The 20,430-nt window shown below is 37.9% G+C and overlaps 1 protein-coding gene across 2 annotated transcripts in view; it reads right to left on the reverse strand.

Moving 5' to 3' along the window:
* The window catches only part of TNPO3 (transportin 3), a 125,750-nt gene extending 105,658 nt beyond the window's left edge, over positions 1–20,092 (reverse strand). The window contains exons 1-2 of one of the 2 annotated variants that reach the window (XM_056799690.1): positions 19,200–20,038; positions 10,681–10,820 (exon numbers count right to left, since the gene is read on the reverse strand). Coding sequence is in view for 1 of the 2 variants with exons in the window: in XM_001366676.4 (XP_001366713.1) it covers positions 19,200–19,319 (120 nt within the window). In the remaining variant the exon portion in view is untranslated. Of the gene's footprint in view, positions 1–10,680; positions 10,821–19,199 lie in introns of both variants that reach the window. The other variant, XM_001366676.4, reaches the window with a different exon arrangement.
* Positions 20,093–20,430: the final 338 nt, after the last annotated feature.

A 20,430-nucleotide genomic window follows, 5' to 3' on the forward strand; every position in this document is an offset into this window, starting at 1 on the left:
AACTTTGACCTATAAAAATGACTGAAAAGGTAAAAAAATATTTCCCAACCAAAAGAAACTTTGGGTCACAATTTATAATATAAAATTGCTTAACTTCTCAAAGAGGGGAGAGAAGCAAGAGGGAGAGAATTAGAAACTAAATTTTTTTCAATGATTGTTAAATTTGTTTACATATAATTGGCAAATATTTAATGAATTAAGTAAAAATATATTTAAAATATATTTAAAAAATAAAGACAAAATTTCAAACACTATAAAATTTAACATAAGAGTTTCTACTCTCTAAATATATTTCCATTTAATAAGAGGTTAAGTTTGTTTTTCTTGTTTATGTTCATCTAAGCAATTAAACTCATTTTGAAACAAAAAATGATCTCTGATAAGTACAAAGTTTGGCATATCCTGAGCACTTGCTAAATTCAGGAAATTAATATATTATTATAAATATATTTTATATATAATATATTCTCTGGTATGGAGGGCTTGTCGTGCCCTCCTAGGGCAGCTCTGCAACCCCTGACCCTCACCTGACACCCAGCTCTCACTTTTGGCTCCTAGTAGCTGCTAGCATGGGGCAGCGGCCACGCCCCAGGCAACTGCTTCCATGGGCCGGCTAAACCTTGTGAGGGTAGCCATCGGGTCGTCGACCCCTGGTGAACCAGGGCTTTGCTCACCCAGCATGTGAAGACTGCTTCGGCCGGAACAGGTGGAAAAAACCAATAAGAAGGTTCAACGGCTGAGAGGGCAACGCAGCGAAGCACTGTGGAGTGCTCAGGGCGTGTTAGAGCACAAAGGACAACACGGCCACCTAATGCAGCTGAGGAAGTCTCCAGGTGTAACAACTTTTCGTGCCACTGGACCCAGGCTTCTAATGCTGAGAGAGTGGGACTGTCTCTGTGCAACGACTTTTCCACTTAAATCTCCTTCATGCACAAGTGTTTTTGTGCACACTCATCTACATCACAGATGAAAGCACACAAAGACAATCGTCATCCTCGGTTACCGAGAAACTACTACTATTTTATATATTGTATTTTATATATAATTATATATTATTATTTTTATTTATTTACATATTATATAATTATGTATATTTATAAATAATAATTCAGAGTGTTCAAGAAAGACAAGTACCTGCTTTCTTCTTTTAATGGCCACCTGCCCCTCAATTCTCACCTGTGGCTCCAAGAAACATATTCAGCAACCATACACCAGTAAACCATACCGAACAGATAGGCTAAACCAGGTTGGGGCTGACCCTTCATGAGTTGGGGAGGTGGGGTGTCCCCAACCAAATGAAGACTTCTCCCAAACAGAAGGGGCACTGTAGAATGCTCAAACTAGACAATAAAGAAGCTAAAGTCATCCACTGCATCCCAAATCATCACCAGTTGTTTTCCTGCCAACAGATATTAAAAATTCTAGAAGAGAGTGAAGTTCAATCTGCCCAAGACTAAATAATAATCATAATCAATAGCTAATATTTTGGGGGCAGCAAGGTGCTTCAATGGATAGAGAAGCAGGCCCAGAGACAGGAGGTCCTGAGTTCAAATGTGACCTCAGACCCTTCCAAGCTGTGTGACCCTGAGCAAGTCATTGCCCAGCCCTTACCAGTCTTCTGCCTTGGAATCAATACACAATATTAATTATAAGACAGAAGGTAAAGAGGTGTATGTTTCTGTGTCTGTGTCTGTGAGTGAGTGACAATTTTGTGTAACTCTATCTCATTTAAATCCAATTTATGCATAAGTCCAAAGACTTCACCAGTGGTATCATTTTGGTCCTCTTCTAGTATAGTACAAAGGATGAAAACAACCAACCAAACTTCATCTTTTCTACTTTAATGTATATCTAATGAAACTGTGTCAGAATTATGATAGAAATCATGTTTATTTCAATTTACCAAACATTTAATACGCATTTGGCATGTGCAAAGCATTATGCTAGGCAATGGGAATACAAAGCCCAAAAACAGAACAGTCCTTGTCTTCAGGAATCTCACATCTTTGAGATGTGACAGATCAGGAAAACTTTAAGGTAGTGGCGTCTGAAATGAGGCTGAAGGAAGACAGATCTATCAAGCAGAGTTGTAGAGGATGAGTAAGGACTAGAAATAGAAAGCCAAGTTTAAGGTATGGTTATTAAGCCTAGGTTTGTTGGAAGAACAGACTATGTGAAAAGGAAGAATGTGAAATAAGCCTAGAAGGATATATTGCAGCCAGATTGTTACAGCCAGATTATAGAGCACATGAATTTTTAAAAATTTGTTAACTATCTCAATATAATTGTTTTCCTTTGTAATCTAAACATGGATAAAGAGTTTAACACACACACAGAGTTTGGTGTAAAAATACATTAAATTCAGCAGGGAAACAATACAGTAGGCAAGGGTGTGTTAAGACAATAATGCTAGGGAGGAAAGACTTGAAAACAAAACAGTTTTTCTGATCCTGAAGAGGAGAAATAGAATTAGAATCTAAATAACTGCTATTGGGCATTTAAAACTTTATATGGAGAAGGGGTTCCACAGGCTTTGAAAGACTATAAAGGAGTCTAAGAGTAAAAACAGGATGACACAATATGAGAATTGGAAAGGATATCAGTGAACATCATATCCCACCTCTACTAGAGACCTATAAAGAACCTGAGGGGTTTGTATTTTCCCTTAGAAAAGACAGATCACTTAAGGCTTTTAAACAGGGGAGCCACAAGTCAGAGCTGTGCCTTTGAAATTTTAATTTTGGTAGATGTATTAAAGATTAGAGAAAGAATAAAATGGAAGCAGGAAAACTAAAACAAAGATTACTATAACAATCCAGGCAAACATGAATAAGGCCTGAACAGCATTTGCAAAGGGCACATGGTAGATATGCTATAGGGAGAGATTACTAGATTGGTTGTAAGGGCATAAGAATTTTGATGTTCTTATACAAAACTTAAATCATAAAATATTTCTGATTCAAAAGGTTAGATAGAATATTATTTTCATTACAAAAATGTCTGAACTCAAAGTCAAAAAGCATTGTGAAAATTTAACAAAAGTGGTTAAAATAGTTTAATTCCTTGAATGGCAGGACCTAGATCTTTTACCACTGTGGCTTAACTTTGTATCCACCACTGCATCTAACACAGGGTCTCATATATGGTGGCTACTCAATACATGTTTTGTCAAATGCATGCAGTGCCTCACACTCAGAAAAGAAAAAAGAAAATGACCATTAATTCCTAAATCAGTTTAGGAATGGCTTTGAAGCAAATCCCATTCAAGAAAATCCACTATTGCTTGACTGTGATTCTTATCTTTAAGTTTAATTTGACGAAAGGCTTTCAGGAAAAGCATGAAAAAGAAAAAAAAATCACAGTTCTGAATAGACCTCTTTCCCCAAAATACCTGCACCTTGAAAAAGCTAATACATTTTTACTTTTTCTTTTTCAAGAGATTAAAAATATTTGAAATGTATTAACATAATTCAAAATGATAGGGAAAGAGAATATAAGTAAACCACAAAAAAACCCTCATTTATTTTAAAGCAACATTTCAGACAAAACACTCTAGAAGTAAAGCAATTGTCTTCACCTTAAAAAACCAGCTTTGCTATATAACAAGTATTTCAAAAACTTTACTTTGTTTCAACATGATTGATATATAAAATGATATTTTAAGCATAACTTGCATTACTATTTGTTGAGTCATTTTTCTTCTGTAAAAAACGAGAAAACTCAGGAAAGTGCAGAACTTTGAAAACTCACAGGCTGCAATGCAACTCTAACTCTGATACCCACTTGTACAAGGAAATATCAGAACTTCTTGTCAAGACAGAGTGACTTATTTCTTATATATCATGGCCAATATTTATTGTAGTATTTCTTAATCGCTTTATATACACATATATACACACATATATATGAAATATGCTGCTTTTTTTATTACTGCCCTCCCTTTTTTTAGAGTCACTGACAGTTTTTGAGCCTTGTGTGTCCCTAACCACATTTACCCCATAAGCTCTGTGCTTTTTATTTTGTGATTTTGCATCTTGCAATGCTCTTTAGTAAATTTATATGTTAAGTTATAGCAAAACTGACTAATGAATTCAAAGCCTAAATGGGGAACAATGGTGAGATTTACTTTTGGGGGAAACTTCTAAGAAAGCCGTAAAACATGATATACATGGTATTTCATGCCACTGTGGATAGGCAAAGTTTTTCTGAGCTCTGAAAAAGCAAAAGTTTCCTTCCAATAAGCAGACTATTGCAAAAACTTAATAGTTAATTGGGAGCCAGGCCAGGAGACTGAAAATCTTGGCTTCACATATGACCTAGGACACTTCCCAACTGTGTGATCCTGGGAAAGTCACTTAATCCTCATTTGCCTAGCCCCTTACCACTCTTCTGCCTTGGAACCAATATACTGTGATTCTAAGACAGAAAGTAAGGTTTTTAAAAAAATAAAATAAAATAAAATGATCCAGAGAAGAATGGGATATAAAAATATTAAACTTTATTCAAAGATAAGGATTCATGCTTATTTTAATTTTAATTAAATGTATTTGTACATGAAAGCTTTCAGGTATCTGACTCCTGCTCCTAGCAGTAGAGAATGCATCATTTGACAAAAAGATAGAGAGATATAAAACTATGCTTTGTTTGCTCCTCCTTATGAATTCTTCCTTTGAAGATAAACATACAAATTATTCTTCAAATAATATTTCCGTTGCAAATAATGTTCTGTTGGTTCTGCTTGTTTCACTTCATAATTTTATGTAGATCATTCTATGTTTTATTTTGTTTTTTAATTAACCTGTTCATCATTTCTTACAGAACAGTAATATTTTTTCTCTTTTCTTTTCATCTCTTCAGGTATTTCCCTTATTTTCTTTATATTTCCAATATCTGTCATTTCTAATAATACAACTTATTACATTCAAATATCACAATCCGTTTGGCTATTTCTCCCAATCATTGCATTTGTGTTTTTCCAGTTATTTTCATTACAAAGCTTCCACAAATATTTTCATACATACACAGTTTTTTTTTACCCTCTCAATAATGCTCTTAAGACTAATTCCTAGTAATGGGATCCCTACATCAATAAGTATGTACAACTTTACAGCTCAATGTATATTTCCATCTTGTTTTCTAAAAAACAACTCACAATTGGCTCTAGCAGGTAACATTAGCCCTGCTTGTCCATGATCCTATCAACATTTAATGTGATCAACTTAATCCGTCTGGTTCTCAGCATACATTGCCAGAATTATTATTACTTACTAGCAGACACAATCTATTGCCAGAACCATACCCTTTCCAAAACCAATTTTTTCCATTCTGTTACCCAGTGGAACTTTTGTTCCAATGTCACAAGCCTCAGGAATGCACGGTTATCATAGTATGATGAGTTTTAAAATAAGATTTTTGCAGAATATCTATGCTTTCTAAACCATTGTTATCCCACCAGAAACTATGTTTGAATTATGTGTATGCTCAGGCTTCCATCTACTACTAGCCTCATGCCAGGGGAAGGGGGGAGGGGAATGGCACTAGGTGGCTCTCCAGATAACTTTCATATCTAACTTATCTATGGTTCTATTCATCTCAACTTCTTTTTAATTTTTTGGTTAGATTATCTAATTCTGAAAGGGGAAAATTAAAGTCCACCAACACTACTATTTTGTTATCTATTTCTATCTGTATCTCATTTAGTTTTTCTTTTAAAAATATAGATGCTATATACAGGATATGAAATGTTTCATTATTCATAATAACCCCCAATTGCTCTGTTCATCCCTTCCACTTTAGTTCCAACTCTGTCAGAGATCATGCTTTCTCAGGTCAGCTGAGACATAGTATATTCCTCTCACCTTCACTCTATATGTGTCTCTCATTTTCAGTGTATTTCTTGTAAATAATACATTGTCAGGTCCTGGTTTTTTATCCTTTTTGCTATCCATTTTCTTCTAATGGATGAATTCCCATTTATATCCAATGTCATAGTTACTACTTATGCATTTCCATCTATTCCATTCCTCCTATTTGTCCCCTCTTATTTTTTCTGCCCTATCCCCTCAGATGTCCAATTTCCTTTGATCAATACCTCTCAATTTCATACTCCTTCTCCAAAATCTTCCCTTATCCTCTCCCTTTTCCCTCCTAATTCCAAATTGGTCCACCTTTCTAAAGGTCACTCCCTTATCCTTTCACCCTAACCTTTTAATTATTTTATCCTCCTTTCCTTATCCCTCCAACTTTTCCTCCTAAGGTAAGTCCCCTTATATAATTTATCCCACCTATCCTTCCTTCCCTCCCTTTTCTTATCCCCTTGTTCTCCTTTCTCTTAACACCCCCCTTCCTTCTCTTATTCCCTCAGTCTCCAAAGGGGACTCCCAATCCTTTCCTTATCCCACCTACCTTCCCTCCTATTTCTCTGTATTTAAGAAAAATTTTGCCCTTCTATGTATGTTGTTCTCTCTTTATCCCAGGTCTGATGAGAGTAGGGTTCTAGTACTACTAGCCCTCCACCTCTTTGTCCCCTTCTCTGTAGTACTATCTCCACTTATTCCTCCTCCATATGAGATAGTCATTCCAACCTGCCCCCTCCAGAACTACTCTACTACTATCTTGGCTCATTACATCACATTTCCTCAACCTCTAATCTTCCATCCATACATACCCCTTCAAAATACTCAGGCAATGATGCCTTTCCCAGGGGTCCTGGATGACATTTTTCCATACCAGGATCAAACAATTTGATCTTTTTGGGTTGCTTCTGATTAGTCTTTCATTACCTTTTTTATGTTTCTTATAGACCAAATTTTCTACTGATTTCTGGGTTTTCCCCCAGGAATAGATGAAACTGCTGGAGTCCCACAGTTCCTAGTGTGTTGGAATATATTACCTTAGGTTTACTTCAGATTTTTTTTTTGTAACTATGTTTGTTTTTTTCCTGTGTCCTATTCAGTTATTGTGGTTTTATAGTCCAGGGTCAGATAAGTATTCCAGGTTCACCCTGCTCAAACCCTAATCCATGATTGACTTCAGACACTCTAACTGCCTCTACAATTGCAAGCAGAAAGTCCACCTCCCACTGTGGCAGCAGCCAGAAACTCCACTCTCCCAGAAGTGACCAAACTAATGGAGCAAGTGTAGTCCGTGTTCCTCAGGCTTCCTGTGTCCATCACTCATTAGTAGCAAGGTTTGAGTTCCTGTCCTTAAGAGAATTGGTGGTATCCACTCCTTCAATTACAAGTTTGGGGAGTGGGGGGGGGATGCATCTCTGGAGTGGAGGAGGTTGCCAATACCCCCATTGGGCTTTGTTGATTTCTTCTCTGTTCCTGCCCTCAGGGCCTAAGGTGGTGGAACTGAGGCCAGGGAAGTTTGAAATGTTTCTCCTTAGTTTTCCCTAACTGTTCAGCTTCACTCCCAACTCCTGTCTCTTTTTGCCACTTTTAGTACTGATTCTGTGGAGTTATTTTTGGTTGTTTGTGGAGAGCAAAAGGAGATCAAAGAAATTTCATGCCCTACTACTCCACCATCTTCCCACAATGCATTCACAAGCAGCAGAATTCAATCACAATTATATGCATTACACCACAATTATATACCGTTTAGCCATTCCCCAATTGATGAGCATATCCTCAATTTCCAGTTCTTTGCCACAACTGGGGGCTGCTATAAAAATTTTGGAACATATAAGTTCTTTTCCTTTTCCCCTGATCATCTTCAGAACAGACCTAACCATGGTATTGATGGGTCTAAGGATATACACTGATTTGAATGGGGGGGAGGGGAGGACTAATCCCAACCTTCTGTCTCAGAATCTGTGTATTGGTTCTAAAGCAGAAGAGAGGTAAGGGTTAGGCAATGGGGGTTAAGTGACTTGCCCAGGGTCACATGGCTAGGAATCCTCTGCCAAATTTGAACCCTAGACCTCCCAACTCCAGGCCTGGCTCTCTGATCAGCTGATCCTAATTCAATCATTTTGGAGAGCAATCTGGAATTATGCCCAGAGTTATAAAACTGTACATACCCAGGGGCAGCTAGATGGCTCAGTAGATAGAGTCAGACTTAAGAGACAGAAGATATTTAGGATTGATTCTAAGACAGAAAATATGAGGGTTTTTTTTTAAAAGAGCTTATATTAGTTCACATTTGTATCAACAGTATATAAGGTTCCCATTTTTCCACATGTCCAAATTTGTCAATTTGCACTTTTATCATTTTAGCCAATCTGATAGGTGTTAGGTGCTATTTCAGAGTTTTGATTTGTATTTCTCTTATCAATAACAATTTCTGATTAACATTTTTGAGCACCTGTTACATTGTGCAAAACTAGACACATTAAGTCTCCAAGAAAGATCACCAAGCAAGATAAACTGGTTCTGAACACATTTTATCCAAACATCCTACTCTTACCTAAACTGTTCTATTCAATTGAAATGTTCTTTTTTTAAGTCTACCATCATAGCACAGTACTGAAAAAAGACTAAGTACTCACTGACAATTTTAAATTTTGATAAGTTTTGAACTGGTAACAAGTTGCTGATACCACAAAATAAAATGCCATGTGCCATTTTATCTTGGCACTCTGTACACTTCTTATTGCCCAGACACTGATCCTTTCCCTTGGCCTTTTGTCCCTAGGAAATCTGAAAACCACAAGATTAATGACTCAAACAAAGGATGCAACTAGCAGAGCAGAATTTCAGTGAGTCAACAAGCATCTATCCCATACTAAATATATGCCAAGCACAATGTTAGACACTAGAGATACAAAGAAAAGCAAAAACAGTCCCTGCCCTATGAAGCTTATGTTCTAAAAGGAGGCTTAGAATTTAAGTGTAAAAAAGATCAGCTAAGTACAACTCTACAAAAACAAATGAGGAGACATTTTCCAGTGTAAGTTCAAATTTGCAAAACTTTAACTGATGTTACTTTTATGTTTGCTTGTCTCCTTATTTTTCCTCTCAGTTCTCCCCTCCAAATAAATTCTTTCTATTGTTGAAGTCAGAATATAGATCAAAGCATACAACTTTTCACTATAATTTAGGTTTTAATTGTAGGTTTTTGCTTTTAAAATATTCTCTTTCAAAAATTAACAATATGGAAATATGTTTTGCATGAAAATACAGGTATAACCCCAAATGCTTCCCAGCTCCAGGAAGGGAGAGGGATAGTTGGAAGGGAAACAATATGGATCACATAACTTCAGAAAACTTGTGTGGAAAAATGCTATTACATGTAATTGGTAACATAAAATCTCTTTACCAAACAAACAAAAATCTTCTTTCTCCATCTACATTACCATAGTCATTGAATATATTATTTTTCTGTTTCTAACTATTTCACAAAAGTTCAATAAAATATTTCTATGTTTCTCTAAATTATTCATATTCCTTATTCTTTGATAGGTAATACTCCTACATCTACATGCCATAATTTGTTTGGCTATTCCCAAAATGGAGGGTTTCTACTTGTTATCTCAAAAAGTTCCATTATGAATATTTGGGTGAATACAGAACTTTACTTTCTAGCTTTGATCTCCTTAGAGTACATGCCTAGCAATGAGACCTCTAAATCAAAGTAAATAAAATTGCTTTCAAGAAATCAACCACTGAGAAATTCATATCATCTAAAAGTTCACTGTATTCTGGTTATAAATTTAAGAACATACACAAAATATGAACTGTAGCTATATAAACTCTAAGGCTGTTGTCATGAGTGCTATATATTTTTCAAAATTCTTGATTCCATGCCTGATAGATAAGACCATATAAAACAAGAACAGGATATATTATGATTTGAAACTTTGTGCATCCTTCAAGTGGCCTATCCTGCTGCTCTTACCCAGTTCTCTTTGGTTATCATAATTTTGGAATAAGAATGGGAAAACACATCCTCCAAAGGAATCAGGGACAATGTAGAAGCTACAGGCTGCTAAAGTCAATCAAGAGTCATTTGTATAGTGACTAGACCACTAGCCTCAGAATGGGGAAAATCTGGATTCAATCCTTTCTCAGATTTAAGACTATAAATTGCAAAAGAGAAGCCAATTTGCACTAGTAGAGGGAGTTTATTCACTGGTAGTTCCCAATACAGATAAAATCATAAGATAACAAAAACCCAGTAAGGCAAGTTCTCTGATAATTGTTTTCCCAATTTTAAAGGGTGAGGAAACTGAAAGTAAATGATAGATTGAGTTACAGATTTGTCTTTTTGTAGTCACCACAGATTTTCAAAAGCAGTGCAAAACCAGGGATTATAAGGCTTTAATAACAGATTGCTGTTTCTCACTAGATGGGCAAGATTTAATTGGAGAATCACAGATTAGGGGTTGGAAAGGGCTTCAGATCATCTAGTCCACCAATCTGTTCATTCTTAAGATGAGGAAAATGAGGCCCAAGAGGTTAAGTGACTTGCCCAAGGTCATACAAGTAGTAAGGGACAGTTCTAGGATCTGAACCCAAGTCCTTTGGCTCCAAATTCAATGCTTTCTCCTGACTCCAGTCACAAAAACAAAGCAAAAATTCTTGTCACTAAATTAAGGAAACCATGATATCAGTAAAAATACACCATATCCTGATATACTTCTTCACTAAGTCCATTGTTCTCTTTTCCCTTTCACTAAAACTACTTTTTAAAAAAGGGGTGGGGGGGTTCTTTACAAGGAAAGAATAAAGCACTTACACTTCATAGGACTTTAGAGCCACAGATGCCAGGCTTGGACTAAGCTCCACATTTCAGAAGGGACCATCTCAAGGGAAGCCTGGGGCTCAGAGTCAACAGGAGGAAGCTGCAGCTCCCACTAGCAGCACATTTCAAAGGGGCTGCAACAAGAGAACATTTGCCATTTAATCACCTAATTCCAACTCCTATTTCACAAAAGCAGCAAAGAAGCCTTTACATGGGGGTACAGCAAAGGTGTACTCCCATGAATATACAGCAGGCTACACAGAACTCTTTCACTAACAGTCTTAGTCCAAATTCCTTAAGCACCCCCCAATTTCTTTCTTCTTAAAAAGTAGACTGTTATTATATAACTCATCACAACTTTGAAACTGTCAATAGCTCTTAAAAACTGCTAACTTTAGTGATATCACAATCATTCCCTCAAAAATACAAGCACACATCTAATAGTAGCCAAGAACCTGCCCAAAACTGGGATGAGCATTGCTCATTTATCCTACATGTACACTCTAATTAGTTAAAACACTTTTCTGGGGATGGCAAACCCAATCAAAAAGGCATTTATTAAGCACAATGATACATGTTTCAAAAGATAAACATAAATATACACATGAAAATTCAAGAAGGGAAAGTAGAAATAAATAATTTCCCAAGTAAATAAATCCAATAAAAAACTCTTTCAGACTTGGGTATAGAATAGTAAAAACTTTCCAACTATTCATTTGTTTTCTGAAGAACCTGCATCATACACATAGGCATACCTCAAAAGATAGTGCAGGTTCAGTTCTAGAACATTGTCATAAAGTGAATTACATGAGATTTTTGGTTTCCCAATGTATATAAAAGTTATGTTTACACTATGCTGCACTACTGTGCAATCATATTATGTCTAAAAAATAGGGCATAATTTAATTTAAAATACATTATTACTTAATGCTAATCATCATCTAAGCCTTCAATCAGTCATAATCTTTTTGCTGGTGAAGAGTCTTGGCTCAGTGTTGGTGGCTACTAACTGATCAAGGTGAAAGTTGCTGAATGAAGGTAAGGGTGTTGTGATAATTTCTTAAAATAAGACAAGAATGAAGTTTGCCACATCCAATTGAGCCTTCTTTTCACTTTAACATTTAGAATCCTTTGTAGAATTATTAACTGGAGAAATTTCAATAATGTTGTGCCTCAGGAAATAGATGAGAGAGAGAGAAAGAGTCTGGGAATGGCCAATCATTGGAGCTGTGAAAACAGACACAAAATTTATCAATTAAGTTGCCATTCTTCTATGGGTGTGATTTGTCATCTTCAAGGAGCACCAAAACAGTTAGAATAGTAACACCAAGGATCACTGATCAAAGATCACCACAACAGATACAATAATAATGGAAGTATAAAATATTGCTAGAATTATCAAAATGTGACAGAGACACAATGTGAGCACATGCTGCTGGAACAATGGCCCTGACAGACTTGCTCAATGAAGGGCTGCCACAAACCTTCAATTTGTAAAAAAAATACAATGTTGGAAGCACAATAAAATGAAGTGCAATAAAATAAGGTATGCCTGTACCATGCATCTACAAAACAAATAATTCCTAATACTAAGTGAAAGAATAATGAAAAACAATGAATGTGACTTTCAGAGAGGACAACTTTTCAAGTATCTCCAATTCAATTCAATTAAGTGAAACAAAGTGATCTCAAGTTAGGAAAAGTAAAATCTCCCAAATTGGGGGGAGGGGGGAATTCTCAAGAGACAAGCAAAAAAGAACAAGTTTTATTTACCTGAAATTGAAAAGGGAATCTTTTCAAGTTGGTCAATTTTCTTGCTAGCCCTGACATTTGTGCCACTGTGACAATAGTAATTATATGGATAAATTGCCAGTCTTTCCACAAAAGACTTTGTAGTGACAGTATTTTAGGTGTTAGGGAGGGTTTTTGACAGTGAAGGAAGATTGAAGAGATTTCTTTTGAATGTTATCAGACAATCTGAGAAACTCATAGAGTGACCAGTACAAGCTAAAAAAGCATGTGTTCCAATATAATTCATTGTCAGATAGCCTGAAACCCAGTGACCACAATAAAATGGAAGAAGGCCAAAATACACACCATTGGATAAATCACATTAAAGAATTCAGGAAAAAAATAACAAAGACCCCAAAAAGTAAGATTCGAATTTGTATAATATTGATACTCCAAAAGAGAAAACTAAACTCTTCTGGAAGCAAAATGGTTCATTTACTTAAGCAGAACAGACAACTTTCATGTTGGCAGCATTTTCAATAACAATTAGAGAGGGGCTACAGGGAAAAAAGCAGAATTACTTGCTCTGGGGGCAATATATATATATATATATATATATTTTTTAAAGCATCTTGTCTAATTCTGGGCTCATAATTTTAAATAACACATAAAAAGAGATTCCATGGTTAAACATGTTCTTCTAAACCATCTACACCCTAGACAACATACACCAGGTAATAATAAGTCTAAACCATGCTCAAAAAAGACTGTAAGTAAATGAACTATCCTAATGCAAACACCAATAACATGGAAATAGGTTCTGATCAAAGACTCAAGTAATACCCAATGAAATTGCGTGTGGGCTGTGGGAAGGGTGAGTGGAGGGGAGGGAGGGAAAGAATGTGATTATTGTAACCAAGGCATAATGTTCTAAATTGACTAAATAAATTAATTCAAATAAAAAAATTCTAAAAAAGACTATAAGTTCCACTATGTCCCATCTTTATCTCAAAGTAACAAATCACAGAGAATGAGGGAGAAGACTGACTGCTCTCCCTAGAGTTCAACAAAATTACAAGTTCCTTTGGTAAGATTCCTTTGCTCTCCAAGCTGAATTCCTGACTTTCCCAGACTTTCTCTACAAATGCTCTGGCTCACCTTGGGCTACTTGCAACTTTTTAGCTCCCAAAGCTCCCCTAGGAATAGAGTTCCACCCATTAGAATGTAAATTCCCAAAGAGCAAAGACTTTCTGCCATATTTGTATTTACAGCTCTTAGCTCTGAAGTTCTGCTCATCCTAAGTGCTTGATAAATATTTGTTAACTTGAGTTTTTTGGTCTGTTAGGCCCTAACAAGTGGGAAAGGGGATGTCAATCCAGTTCTGGCTCAGTCTTAAAGATGTAGGTTTCCCACAAGGAGATACTCTTCAAGAGTTCTTTTTAAACAAGGGCTCTGGACCAAACCTGTATTCAGAAACTCGCTCAAAAGAACCAAGCAATTACTACCAACAGATTTGCTTTAAAATAGGAAATGCATAGCTTGAATCCATTTCATATTATGTAAACTGAGTGCCAATTTAAGGACTTCTGGCAAATTGGTCAGAATAATATAAGATTCTCTCTCTCAACCACTTGTCCCTATCCCCACTTAACTGGAATAATTTTTTGGACATGTAAACCAAAAGAATATCTCAATTTCTTTCTACTCTAAAATTCTATGATTCCTATCACTAAGAAGGTGGACTTCCTTAATATGTTGGGTTCTTGGAAAATCAGATGCCTTAAGCACAAGTTTTTCAAATTTTGAAGACCATTGTAGAATTATTATTTAAAACACTGGGCTATTTATTCAAGTTCAAAAACAAGAATTCATATTTTCTTTGGGGAATAGATACCAGAAGAGAACAGCAAAATAGAGGGTGCAAAGAGAATGGGTCAAATCAACTTAAATAAAACATTAAGCTTATGTTAGCCTAAAAATTTTCAAACAAAGTTTAGACAAACCAGAAACGATAACTCTACTAGAAAGAGGAATCATATTGGTACTTTATATCATTTCTGTATACCAGTCCCATCATTAAAGTTACATATCAGGAAAGAATAGAGGATCATAGATTTAGCTAGAAAGGGCCTTAGATATCATCTAGTCCAGTGGTGTCAAATATTCACAAAGCAACAATGCAAGTGCCACTTCAACAAGATTATGCAATTAGGAAATATTTAATAAAACATATAAAAATTTACAATAAAATACAGATGATGTTAATATGTAGTTTTCTAGTCAATACACACCTGCAGAAACCCTTATGTACCTTTAGTTAGCATATGGCCCCATTTCTATTTGGATATGACATCTCTTATTTTGTAGAGGGAACCTAGAGACTTCAAGTGACTTGCCTAAGGTCAGAAAGGCTGTAAGCAACAAGCCAGACCCCAAACCCTCCAATTTCAGATCCAGCACAAAAATTCTGATTCTGAAATCCAGAAATTTTTCTACTATGCTGGTCTATAAATTTTCAGCATCACAGTGGACTAAACTATACTATTCACCATTCAATCAAAAAGGCAATCTGTAACTATCCCAAATCTGGTTATAGCTTAGTAGTGATTACAACCCAAGAAGATACAATCAAGTAATCAAAGCAGTAAGCTGGGTTTTTTTAAACTTTCACATAGCTCAATAATTGACTATACCATAAAATTTGCTTCTCATTTTTTTGCTCTCCCACAAATGCAGATGACAAATAGAAGGCATATTAGCTATTACAATAATCTTCACTTAAGAGGAAGACTGATGGACTTAATCAGGAAGAGCAATTTCCATTCTTGACTAGAGTCAATAGTTTATTAGTCATCAGTAAAAGCATAATCTCTTGTCCATAGCCCCAGCTATGAAGAATATTTACCTAAATTTTAGTCATTTTCCTCATTTATAAAACAAAGAACCTGGACCTGATAGTTTAGATAAATTAATAAAATAAATATATTAGCTTTTATTATAAAGATTCCAGATTTCCTTCTAGCTCAAAACTAACATTACAAACAAATGTAGGAAAGCAGAAATAATAAATGCAATTTTTCAGACCATAATGCAATAAAAATCATAATCAATTAAACTAGCCTGAACTGATACAATTCTATAGGAACCAAAAACAAGGATGTATTTTTATTCTTCCTATAGTAGATTATAAATTTCTTGAAAGCAAGGGCTTCCATCCGTAAAAGGGAGAAGGAAATAAGCATTCCTATAGCACCTACCATGTGCCAGACATCATGTTAAGTGCTTTTTATAAATATTAACTCATTTGATGATCACAGCAACCCTATAAGGTATATGCTATTATTATCTCCATTTTACAGATAAGGAAACTAAAGCAAACATAGGTTAAGTGACTTGCCCAGGGTCATACAGCAAGTATCTGAAGCAGGAACTCAGGGCTTCCTGACTCCAGGCCTAGTACTCTATCCATTGGAGCAACAGTTGCTATATCTTTATAGCTCAAGTGTAAAACAATAGCGTGCACAGTAAAGAGGCAGCTGGATATAGAGTGCAGGGCCTAGAGCCAGGAAAAACAGGGTTCAAATCCTGCCTTAGACCCTTTATTAGGTATGTAACCCTGGATGAGGCACTTAAACCACTGTCAGTTGCCTCATTTACAAAATGAGAACAATAGCACCTATTTTGAAGGATTGTGGCAAGGATCCAAAAAAAAGACTAATATATGTAAAGCTCTTTGCAAACCTTAAAAGCACCATATAAATATTAGTTCTTATGAAGAATTCAACTAGAAATGTGGCAACTTCATTCAAAATGCAAAACTTTTTTAACTTCCCTAAACTTGTATTAATAGAAGTCATTCTAGGAGAAATTCCCTCCTCCTTTTAAATAAGCTTTACATTTTCAAAAATTTGTCATCTGTCCATGTGTAGAACCCCTAGTCTAGTTCAGGACTAAGTCACTTTCACCTGTTCGGTTTCCAGAGTATCCTAATCTATCTCCTATCTTCAAGTGTCTCCACTTTCCAAATCATACTCCTTAAAGCTGCTAAAATGATATTCATAAAGTACATGTCTAACCATGTCACTGCCCTGCTCAAAAAGTTCGGGCAGGCTCATTATTCTCTCTAAAATCAAATTTTAGCATTGGAAATCCTTAGCTAGGATATTCTACTTCACCTTTCCAGTCTTCTTATAACTTGTTTTTCACACTTCATACATCCAAACTAGCCTACTTGCTGTTCTCTCACACATAACATTCTACCTCCTTTCACCATGCCTTTTCACACTGTCTAAACCTCTTTATCTCTGCCTAGTAGCTGATAAATCTCTAGCTTCCTTCTTAACTCAGCTCATATGCCTCTTCCAACATCAAGTCTATCCTGATTCCCTAAAGTTGCCCATGCCTTCACCCAGAAACATACTGCCACTGCTTTGTATTTATTTCAAATGCATTTTATATCTACTTAAGGGCACACATGTTGTCTTCTCCAAAAGACTGTAAGCTTCTTAAAGGCAAAAACTTCCTCTTTTTTTTTTTGGACTCCATTATCTTCAACCTTCAGCATAATGCCAGCATCAGACCAAATAAATGCCTACCCTTCAAGATAAAACACCCAGTCAAAACAGTGACTGCAATGGCTCAAGGAAAGAAAATCCTGATGTTTCAGAAGAACTTCAGAGAAACGGGAATTCCAAACAGGAAAAGTACTAGGGTACATATGCCACAGCCTACTTCATCTGTTATGAGAAAAAAATTCCCAAGAATCTAGGCCAAATCAATTATCATTGTCCCAAGGTTATCCTGGCTCATCTGCTGCCATGGTGCATAGTACAGCAACCAGACCTGCTCTTCATTCAGTCAAAGTATAGCTTTGCTGTCTATAAAATACATCTCCCCTCCTCTTGATTTAAATTACTGTCTTCAACAACTTGGCAGGATATTCTATATATCCTAGGAAAGAGTGACTTTTCATCCAATGCTTCCCTCTAGAGTTTAAGTTAGCCGAGTTAGATTAAGACAATCCTTTCCCACTGTTTAAATGAGCCTTGCCATATAACAGGTTCCTACAGCCTTCAAAACAGAAAAATATAGTTTTTTATTCCTTTAGGAAATTTCCAAGATATCAATTACAACTGTCTGTTATATGAAAAAAATCTCTTCAGTACATTGTTTCTAAAAGTGAATGGGAGAAAAGAGAAGACTGTTGATATATGCATCATAAGGAAAGCATTCTATCCCAGAATGTGTTCAACTAAATTGTACTGCTTACAGAGATGATTAACTATAGCCTCATATTGAACTTGTCAACAAGACCCATTGGCACAGATCCCTGGAATTACAACTGTATGGTGAGTTAAAGATTGTGAAGAAAAAAAATTATGTTCTACAAATAAAAGGGGTGGGAGAGTTTCTTCTTGAAACTGGTCTCTTGGCACAACTGAAATTTAAGCAAGCTTTGTATTCTAAAGAGAATAAAAAACACACTGTGCTATCAGGAAACTTGAAGTTCATTACATACCACTGAAACAACTTGGGAAACACCTTGAGAAGGCTCTTTGAATTAACAAATCACTTTTCCTATTTCTACCAAACATTTCCCCCTATAAACTGAAGGTATGAACCTACCTCACAAAAATAACTGCTGGTAAATCGTAAAACAAAGCACCACAAAAAGGCTTTCACTCTAGAGACCACGGAAACTGATTGTGTGTTTTGACAATCAAGTAATGACATCAACCTTATAAAAATATCGAATTACTTGAAATCATGCAAGCCAAGACTTAGATATCCAAAGAAATATGAAAAAAAACTGCCCACCCTATTTCAAAAGCAAAGTTGCAGGCTGCCGAGTATATATGCAACTAATATGCACTGAGCTCAAAGAAGTTAACTTTAAAGGACAGGGCACCAAAACTCTAGCAAAAGAAGAAATGGGAGTGTAAATAGAAGTGAGAAAAGGATTTGTCCTTGAGAAAAGAAAGGTAAATAAAATAAAACATCTTTTATTTTCAAAGCTTTTCACATTTGTTAAAAAAAAATAAATCATGCCTCTGGAATCCAAGTCAGTAGGATCAAAAAGTTTCCTCACGTCTCTGAAAAAGATACTGTGCAGCAAAAGTTGAGGGGGAGTGGAGAAAGTGCAGTGTTAAATGACAATGCAGTGTTAAAATGACAAGGAGGTAGCAAAGGAATACAAAGAGGGTTAAACTGGGAGATGTAAAGACCCAGAAGAGCTAAGCAATATTCAGAGATATTAATGGATGAAAATGAGAACGAGGGGGCGCGGGTAAAACTGAATGAAAAAGCAGCACAGGCAGCAAAATGAGGACGTAGTGAAAAGAAAGGACAAGGAACTCAGGAGTGGGCGTGCGTGCTGGACAGGGAAGAGAGGTGGGACTGCGGCTCAAATTCAAAAAGACTGAGGGAGTCAAGATTGGGGGGTCCCTTGGAGGCTAAAGAGCGAGAACCCGGAAAGGCCTGAGTTCCCAGGGGGCTCAATGCCAAGGAGACGGCGCGAGAGAAGCGAAGAGACCCTGAAGGAGAAAAGACCCAAAGTCTCTGGTAGCCCCTTCTCTCAAGAAACTTCTTCCAGTCCCGGCTCGGTCGCCGCGCCCCGCCCCGCGGCCGCAGCTCCTCCCCTCGGGCCGCACGAGGCCCCGCGGCCGCACCTGGCCCGGCCGCTCTGCCGGGTCAGGGCCTGGCAGGCGTCCTCCCCGGCACTGCTGCTGGTCCGCCCACCCACCCGCCGCTGCGGGCCCTCGCCCGGCGTCTGCCCCGCTCACCGATCGCTGCAGCTCCCCCAGCCAAAACGAGGCGCGCTCCTTGCCGCTAGGGTCCGGGTCATGATAGAGCGCCTGCACAGCCTGGTATACCAGCTGCAAACTCGGCTTCGTCCCTTCCATGGTGCCGGTTCCTGCTCTTCACACGCGGGGGCTCCGGCTCCTTTGGCTTCGCTTCTACTCACTGCCTCGGCCACGGCCGCTCCCTGGCCGGCGCCATCTCCTCCTCCTCGGCCGTTACCGGGGCGGGGGGTGTCCCGTGCAGGCTGCCCCCCTGGAAACAGTAGTCTGGTCGCGTTCGGGTTCCCTCTTTCTCCAGTGTCTGCGATCGGTTGCCGGCGTCACCATCGGGCTAACCCCGAATCAGCCTGGGAGTCCGCGCGTTCTCTCCACCTCGCTCTCTCCCTCCTCCCCCCCCCCAAGCTCTGGGATCCTCCAGCCTCAGCCGGCTCCCGCAAACCACAGAGCCTTGCAGCAGGAGTACCACTCTACCCGGACCGGAAGCAGCGACACTGGTGCCTTAGCGCACTTCCGCCGGGGCCGCTGCAAACGGTGTTCTTTCCCCCCCGCGCGCGTCGAGGGGGGGGCGTACCGGAAGTGACCCTTCCCGGCATGAAACCGAAGAAGCGCGAAAGAAAGCTACTCCGTCTGCCATTGAATTCCCATGGAGCCTCTAGGATTCCCAGGAATTTGGGACCTGAGAAGCCGGTTCTTGTAGCTACCAGACGAAGGGCCTCCTCCTGCTGTCCTTTGATATCCAGGATACATCATGCGACGCTACTTCCACGTGGGGGCCACTGGGCTAAGTCCCTGATTCTCTTCGGAACCGGCTGTCAACTTCCTCTGCTGCTCGAGCGACCCCAAGACACGCGCACGCACACGCACACACACACACACACACACACACACGTGTGTGTGTGTGTGTGTGTGTGTCTCTCTCTCTCCCTCTCCCTCCCTTCCTCTTTCCCCCCTCTCTCCCTCCCTTTTTCTCTCCTCCCTCCTTCTCTCCCTTCTCCCTACCTCCCCCTTTTTCCCCTCTCTTTCTCCCTCCCCTCTTGGAAGGCATCCTCTGGCTTTTCTGTGATTTTGAATGGGAACTTACATCCTTATCTTCACAAACCTTTGTTTTATTTTAGAATCCTCTGGATTTAATTAATTTTAAAACACGATTCTAAGAAAGGATCTATAAGCTTCATACTGCCTAAGGGACCCTATGCTTTTAAAAAAAGTTAAG

This window comes from Monodelphis domestica, chromosome 5, assembly GCF_027887165.1.
Source record: "Monodelphis domestica isolate mMonDom1 chromosome 5, mMonDom1.pri, whole genome shotgun sequence".
NCBI classification, from domain to species: Eukaryota; Metazoa; Chordata; class Mammalia; order Didelphimorphia; family Didelphidae; genus Monodelphis; species Monodelphis domestica.